This window comes from Macaca mulatta, chromosome 6 (genome assembly GCF_049350105.2).
Source record: "Macaca mulatta isolate MMU2019108-1 chromosome 6, T2T-MMU8v2.0, whole genome shotgun sequence".
NCBI lineage: Eukaryota > Metazoa > Chordata > Mammalia > Primates > Cercopithecidae > Macaca > Macaca mulatta.
This window is the reverse complement of record NC_133411.1, coordinates 97,657,762-97,666,185: the sequence shown is the minus strand read 5'-3', so window position 1 is coordinate 97,666,185 and position 8,424 is coordinate 97,657,762. Positions and strand designations below refer to the sequence as shown.

At 41.4% G+C, this 8,424-nt stretch overlaps 1 protein-coding gene across 1 annotated transcript; it reads left to right on the top strand.

The window, feature by feature from the left end:
• Positions 1–977: 977 nt before the first annotated feature.
• LOC144341322 (uncharacterized) lies at positions 978–7,582 on the top strand. The gene has a single exon (XM_078004464.1). The coding sequence runs from the start codon at positions 6,593–6,595 to the stop codon at positions 6,950–6,952; it is 360 nt and encodes a 119-aa protein (XP_077860590.1). The 5' UTR covers positions 978–6,592; the 3' UTR covers positions 6,953–7,582.
• Positions 7,583–8,424: the final 842 nt, after the last annotated feature.

Below are 8,424 nucleotides of genomic sequence, written 5' to 3'. Positions count from 1 at the left end.
TTGCCCAGGCTGGCCTCCAACTCCTGGTCTTAAGGAATTCTTCCACCTCAGCCTCCCATAGTGCTGGTATTGCAGGCATTAGCCACTGTGCCCAGACAGAAAAGTTTTCTAAACTAGAAAATAAACTCATTTATTTATTCAACAAACACAATCAACTACATTCACTGTTGAATTATACTCAATACCAATTAACTCGCTGAAATCGACTGAAACAATCCCCTTCTGAATTTTTATTGATAAAATAGATACCTGAAGCATATGATAGGGGAAAGAAAGCTAGTCTTGGAATCCAGTCCTACCTCTACCAATTCCTAGATGTGAAATTCTGGGTGAAATATTTAACTTTTCTCAGCTACAGTCTCTCTATAAAAATGAAGAGTGCAGAAATGAAGCAGAATAGCATAAGATCTCAGGCTTTGCAGTTGGACAGGCCTGGATTCCAATCCAGTTCTTTTCTGCTGCTTATTAGTTGAGTGTCCTTGGGAAAGTTCCTTAAACTTCTTATTTCTCAGTTACCTTATCTGTGAGAATAGGAATGATACTACCTCACCTCACAAAGTTGTATTTACAGGATCAGATTTTAAAATGTTGACCAAGTGTTTAGCATCTATCTGGCTCATAACAATATTCATTAAGCTGTGTTTTTAAAACAAATCTGGAAAGAACTTTTGGGATCACAAAGTATAAACCCTTTTATTTTTCTTTTCTGTGTGTGTGTGTGTGTGTGTGTGTCCCTACCCCTCCCTGCACCAACTCCTATTACTTTTCAAAAAGAGAAACGGAGCCCCAGCAGCTAAGGATCTCGCCCACAGTCACTGAATTAGCATGCCTGTGATGAACATTCCCAAAGATTTTATGAGATCTATGGTCTGGAATAGGTATCTTTCTGATCCGTTCTCCTACTTACTAAATATATGAAATATTAAACTTCATAATCACAAAGTTTCTGTATCCATCGAAAAATGCCAAAGATTGAATTGCTATTTATTGAGCGCCAATGTTCAGAGAATGTTGCTACCTACTGTGGATACTATAACATGCATGTAAGAATTTGTCTCTTGTCTCAAGAGTGCTTACAGTTTAGTTGGAGAGACATTTATATAGATATTTATGAGACATGTAAACCACTGACATAGCCACTTGACATGGTAGAAGTTCAAATGTCAAAAGGATAATACATGAACAGCAACGTATGCCACAAGGTCCTGCAGAGGGTGAGATCCATTTGGCTTGAAGTGTTAGTGATCAGGCTTCAAAGAGAAAGTAGGAGTTTTATCTGTGCACTAAGGCTGAGTTGGATTTGAATACAGAGAGAGGAGAAGGGAAGACATCATGTGCCTTGAACTAGTGCAAAAGTACAGAGGCAAAGATGGTCACCATTAAGTGTCCCACAATTTAGTACTGAAAATTGCAGAGATTACTGAATGAATTTATGAAAGGAAATAATTCTGAGTCTGTCAATACAGTCATGCGTTGCTTAACGATGGAGATACATTCTGAGAAACAAATCCATAGGTGATTTTGTCATTGTGTGAACATCACAGAGTATTTAGACAGACCTAGATAGTATAGCCTACTACACACCTAGGCTGTATAGTATAGCTGTGAAAGGAAAATAAAATCTTGGAACACTAAACTCACTATGCCAAAGGGAAAAGTTAAGCTTGGGAAATGAGTCATGCAAAAACTGCCTTCCTTTTGCTCCAAAACAGATAGCTGCAGCACAGGGGCCTCATATCTCCCCATGTGACCTCCCTCACAGATTGCACACAAGGAAATTCTTTGTGGGCCCAAGTCTTTACCCTAAAACAGAGTTCTGTGGAATCACATCCTGATAATGTAGATGAACAGTTTATCTTCACAGGTACTGGACAAAGACAAGATTAGAAATCATCCCTCTGCTCACCCTGAGACAAATGCATGTTTGACTTCTGATATGGTCTGGCTGTGTCCCCACCCAAATTTCATCTTGAATTCCTACCTGTTCTGGGAAGGACCCTGTAGGAGGTAATTGAATCATGGGGGCAGGTCTTTCCCATGCTGCTCTCGTGATGGCAAATAAGTCTCATGAGATCTGACAGTTTTAGAAGAGGGAGTTTCCCTGCAAAATCTCCTTTATATGCCTGCTGCCATCCATGTAAGACATGACTTGCTCCTCTTTGCCTTCTGCCATGATTGTGAGACTTTCCCCAGCCATTGTAGAACTGTAAGTTCATTAAACTCTTTTTCCTGTATAAATTACCCAGTCTCAGGTATGTCTTTATCAGCCGCGTGAAAACGGACTAATACAACTTCTTTCTCTACTCCATGTTTATACTATGTAAAATGCAGATTTACTTTGTGAGAGGAATATATAATTGACTGTTCCTCTTTCCTCACCTGCCTGCTCTTTCCCCTTTAAAAACTGAAGTCCTCAAGACTCTTCGGAAAAAACATAGTCCACAGATTCTAGTGTAATTTGTGTCTCTTTTTCCTGGTGTGTCCTCAATCTGAGCAAAATAAGCCTCTAAATTGATGAGATTTGTCTCAGACACTTTTTGGTTTACATAGCCTATTGCTCCTAGGCTACAAAGCTGTACAGCATGTTACTGTACTGAATACTATAGGCAATTGTAACACAGTTGTGTTTGCGTCTCTAAACATATCTAGACATAGAAAAGGTAACACATCGTGCTACAACCTTACAATGACTATGATGTCACTAGAAAATTTTCAGCTGCATCATAATCTTATGGAATCATCATCATGTATGGAGTCTGTTGTTTCATTTGCAAAGGAGTTGTGTTCTTTTGGTGGGGGGTAATTTTGAAACAAATATCTTCCTTTGTTTTGGGGGGTTTTTGGTATTGTTTTGTTTTGTTTTGTCTTGTTTTGAGTCAGGGTCTCACTCTGTCATCCAGGCTGGTATGCTGTGGTGCTATCATAGCTCATTGAAGCCTCGACTTCCTGACCCCAGGAGATTCTCCCGCCCTGTCCTTCCGAAGTGTTGGGATTACAGGCATGAGCCTCTGTGCCAGCTGAAATCCCTTTCTTTGAAGCACATTAGAGAATGAAAAAGAAAAGAGAGAAAAAAATAAGAGAAAGAATAAAAAGAAATTGCTGTGTTCTGAGTCATGTCCCTCCTGGTAAATAAAATTTATGGGAGGCCATTATTTTGGACTGAGGTCCCATAGTAGGAAACAATAGACCAAATCACATAATCAAGCTAAAACTTTAAGGAAGCAGATAAATCCCCAAACACACCAGTTTTTCTCGAAAACAAGAGGTTCACTCACAGCCATCACTTGGAAAAGACCCAGTCAACTTGAGTCACCCTAATAAGGAAGTCCCTTCTGCTTTAAACCTTATAAGAAAAGTAACCTGAAGTAACCTGATGTTAACCATTCTGCTTTTTTCTATATTTGTTTCCTTGTTCTCATATAAAAACTGCTGCAGTAAGCGCTGCTCATGCCACCGTACTCAAGCCTGGACAAGAGTGAGACCCTGTCTCAAAAAAAGCAAAAAACAAAAAAGTAACTGTTTTGCTAAACCCAGTAGAGCACTCACTATTTTATAGAATAAAATGCAGTCTGATTCTAGAATCCCAAATAAAAGCCAGTTTGATCTTTAAATTTGTTGTAATTTTGTCTTTTAACACTGTTAAAATTCATATATTGAAGCCTAAAAGCCACCCCTTCTCTCTCTCCTCACCACCCTGTGTATGCACAAAGAAGAGGTCATTTGAGCATCCACCTGCAAGCAAAGAGAAGAGGCTTCAGAATAAAACCTTCCTTGCTGGCACCCTGATCTTTCCAGTCTCCAGAACTGTGAGAAGTATATTTCCATTGCTTAAGCTACACAGTCTATGGTACTTTGTTATGGCAGCCCAAGCTGACTAAGACAAATACTATTTTGAGAAAGTGACTTATCACTGGGTGCGGTGGCTCACACCTGTAATCCCAGCACTTCGGGAGGTGGAGGCAGGCAGATGCTTGAGATCCCAGCCTGGCCAATATGGTGAAACCCCACCTCTACTAAAAATACAAAAAATTAGCTGGGCGTGGTGGTGTGTGCCTGTAGTCCTAGCTACTTGGGAGGTTGAGGCAGGATAGTTACTTGAGCCCAGGAGGCAGAGGTTGCAGTGAGCTGAGATTGTGTCACTGCACTCCAGCCTGGACAACAGAGCAAGACCCCATCTCAAAAAAAAAAAAAAAAAGGAAAGAAAGAAAAAGAAAAGAAAAAAGAAAATGACTTAGTGACTTACTTTTTATGAGCTGCTTGGGGAAGTTGATGGGAGATTGGTCACTAACTTCTATCAACAGCTAAGCTCATCAGCCTTATATCTGGACAGAACAAAATTTCTGTCTCAGCTAAATAATGCATTTCTGTATGGCAAAGGGATTGATCTATAATTTAAAGGGCAATAGTACCATGGTACATCCTCTCTGCCCCGTGACTGCTATGCTACTTTGTCAAGGAACTCTCTCTGAGGATGGGAGAAAAGGGTTCTTGCCTGGTTGTTTTGCATCACCTACCACTTTTCTGGCCAACTGATGATTGTAGGGCATTCATTTTATTTAGATTTCCTTTATTTCTTTCATCTCTCCTCTCATAATCAAAGAACATTAAGTGCTTGCTCAGGTGTTTTAGACTCTTGTCCAATGATCTTGCCCAAGGTCACTGTATTAGTCTGGTTTCACACTGCTACAAAGAAATAGTTGAGACTGAGTAATTTATAAGGAAAAAAAGAGGTTTAATTGACTCGCAGTTTCACATGGCTGGGGGGGCCTCAGGAAACTTACAATCATGGCAGAAAGTGAAGGGGAAGCAAGCACCTTCTTCAGAAAGTGTAACAAAAGAGAAGAATGAAGGAGGAACTACCAAACACTTATAAAACCACCAGATCTCATGAGACTCACTCACTATCACCAGAACAGCATGGGGGCAACTGACTCCACCGTCCAATCACCTCCCTCCCTCAATACAAGGGGATTACAGGTCCCTTCCTTGACACGTGGGGATTACAAATCAAGATGAGATTTGGGTGGGGACACAGAGCCAAACTATACCAGTCACTGAACCACCACATTTGTGATGTACATTCCTAAAACTTTTCTTAGTTCTATGATCTGGACAAAGTACCTGTACTACCTCTTTATGACCTGATCAATAGTTTAGTCAAGTTCAATAATACTGATACACAATACAAGCTTCGTTTACTGAGAAATTTTTTGCCTGGAAATGTGCTAAACCTTTTATAGGCATCATCTCATTTAATCCTGCTTTGTAAACAGGTGAAATGGTGATAATCTACATTATAGGCTTAGAGAAGCTAAGTATCAAGCCCAAGTTCACACTGTTGTAAGATGAACTTGGGTTTCGAACTGAAGTCTGACTGGTAAATGCCAAGGCAATATCAATATGGATATGCTAACAATAATGAATCAGAATCAGGCACAGTTTTTAAAACATCAAATAATGTATGTAATTACTTAAAATTTTAAATTGTTATGCAATAATTTGATTTTTTTTTTTTTTTTAAGGCTAGCACATTAAGTATACCTCCCATTACAACTAGTTCAAGTATATGAGATTCCATTTCTGGTCCATATTACTCATTTTGCTTTCCTGGGTTCTGATCATCTCTTGTATTTTCATGTTTCCTATTTGTATTTGTTTGGCAGCTTTTCTCTCCTTTACAAAATTGGGTAGTCATGCTTCTCCAGTAACCTTGGTGAGTCAGTTCAACCTCTAATTACTTCAGTCTCCTTCCCTGCAAGAAAAGCAGTCAAACTACACGAACTCTCTATTGTTTTGCATCATTTCACAAGCACACAGGGATAAGGAGGGAAATAATTCTCCCAATGAAGCAGAACCACCGGTAACAGCTGGCAAAACTTCTAAAGACTCAGTCGTTCTTGAAAAACAGCCTCAAATTGTCCCTAAATAATAATTACCCCACCTGTAGCAGGACTATCTCACTGACTAGCTGCACTTGATGACACAATACCTGCTATTAACTCTCAGCATGGATATAAACATTGCCATAATACTTTTTAAAACCAACAATGTATCATTTGCACATCAGGACAACAGAATGTTAGTTAAGGCATAGAAAACACAAAAGGAATGGCTACCCTGTTCTTTGGTGACTCCATATCTAATTATTACCAAATACGTCTCCAGTCTTTAGACAAATTTAATTATTATAAAGGTGGTTGGACAAATAGCAAAGATTTGCTTTTCATGAACAAAGGGCACATCAAAACCGAGTTTATCCTTCCCAGTTACCCAACATTCAAAGCTTCTACTGCAGCCACTTTCTAGTCATTTTAGACCCCAGAGCAGTGTGACGATTTCATGCATAAGTTTCAACACGTTTTATTAATCTGTTCTTCTTGTGCTTCATTTAAAAACATTGGAAACTATAAAAAGATCAGCGTGTTAATCCTCTGCCAGGAAACAGGGGGAAAAAAAGTTAAAAACCTAACAACAACACGAAAAAAGCAAGAGCGCTGGAATCTCAGCTTTGAGGAAACACATGGGATGAAAGCATCCGCCCAAGCTCTAACCATTTGTCACATGGGACACTTCCCCTCGGGGTGAATCCTGGATGTCCCCAGGATGGAGCGAGGAGGTCGTGCGTGCGGGCGAGTGTGTGACTGCAGGGGGCCTTGGCGGCGCGAGGAGGCGACGCCGCCCCCTCCCTCAGGCGCAGGGAGGGTCTTCCAGGAAGCGGCGGACCTCGGCTGACTCCGCGGCTGCGGGTCCCGGGCTGCGGCCGCCGAGGCCGGCACGTAGCGCCGAGCGTGACTCAGCGCTGACTCATCGGACTCGCTGCCAGTGGATTTCCCCAGTCAGCTGCTCGCGCTCCTCCTGTCGCCGGGAGCTCGCAGGACTTCGCAGATACCGCTGCCTCCTTAGTCTTTTCTGCACAGCAGAGCAGTCCTGTCGCTTTAAACACTGCTTTTGAATCCCTACCGAGCGGGGCACTGCCGTGCTCTGTTTTCTTTGCCTGTAAGAGTGCAATAGTCCACTAATCAAATTATTTCATCAAAAGCGTGTTGGGACAAATTCCTGACATCGTCCTTCCACTGTGACTTCGAGGTGACCTCCACCCAGGTTTCACTTCCGTTGTGCCCAGCTCTCGTCTTATTTTTGTCCCTCATTTTGTGAATTTATCCTCTCACCAGGCTTGATAACTAACGTTGGCGCAAACCCACAATTGTGGTGACGCAAATCAGGTTGAAACTTGGCATCGGCGTGTGCAGGCAGTGAGGGACTTACTGTAAAAACTGGGGCCTTCATAAAGGCGTTCTTATCTGCCATCCCACTTGCTGATTAGATACCATGCTCATTTTCTGTCAGCCACTCCCCTTTGAAAGTTCCTGAGAAAGATTTAGATGAAACCTGTATTCAGGAGCTGTCGTGCTCATTTGTTCTTCCCCAGAGTTCAATCTGCAACGCGGCAGTAGGGCACCATTTCTCCAACTTTACCATGGACCGCCTGCATCAAAAGCGCCGCGGTAAAAATGCAGATTCTTGAAGCTCACCTCAAATTACAGACTCGGAATGTTCTGGCGGGGTGGAGGCATGGAGGCACCTGTCTGAGGGCGGGGCCTATAAATAATCCATCGTGTTAACCAACTACCTATCAGTGATTCTTAGGTATATTTAGGTTTGAAGACTACTAGCAAGAGGGGGAGGGTGTGAGACATTATACTGGGTAGACTCTAGGACTCCTTACAATATAGAACACTGTGTTCTAAAATTGATGTTTAAGTTTTGATGGAAGGAAAAAATATTTCCAAATTTGGTTTTATATATTATATTGTTTGCTTTAACTGTATATTAATATAGACAAATTTTCTTTCTTTTTTTTTTTTTTTTTTTCTTTAAAGACACAGAGGGTCTTTCTGCGTTGCCCAGGCTGGCCTCGAAATCCTGGGCTCAAGGAACCCTTCCACCTCAGCCTCTCCAGTAGTTAGGACTACAAGCGTGCACCACCACTTGGCTCTTTCTTTTTCTCTTTCTTCCTTTTTTTTTTTTTTAATTTACTTATTTTGAGACATGGTCTCTCTCGCCCAGGCTAAAGTGAAGCGGTGGGATCTCGGCTCACTTCAGCCTCACCCTCCCCAGGATCAGGTGATAGTCCCACCTCAGCCTCCTCAGTGGCTGTGGTTACAGGTGTGTGCCACCATGCCTGAATAATTTTTGTATTTTTTTAAGAGACAGGGTTTCACCATGTTGCCCAGGCTGGTCTCGAACTCCTGGGCTCAAAAGATCCACCTGCCTCTGCCTCCCAAGGTGCTGGGATTACAAGGGTACACCACCACACCTGGCCAGCTCTTTTTTTTTTTTTTTTTTAATTATAACTTTGTTTATAAAATAAAATCAAGTTTCTATAAATTTTCTTTATTTCAGAGTAATATTTCTTCAATCTGA

Excerpts from the sequence above, each read along its gene's own strand:
- LOC144341322 (XM_078004464.1), top strand. The coding sequence starts at position 6,593 with ATGTCCCCAGGATGGAGCGAGGAGGTCGTGCGTGCGGGCGAGTGTGTG.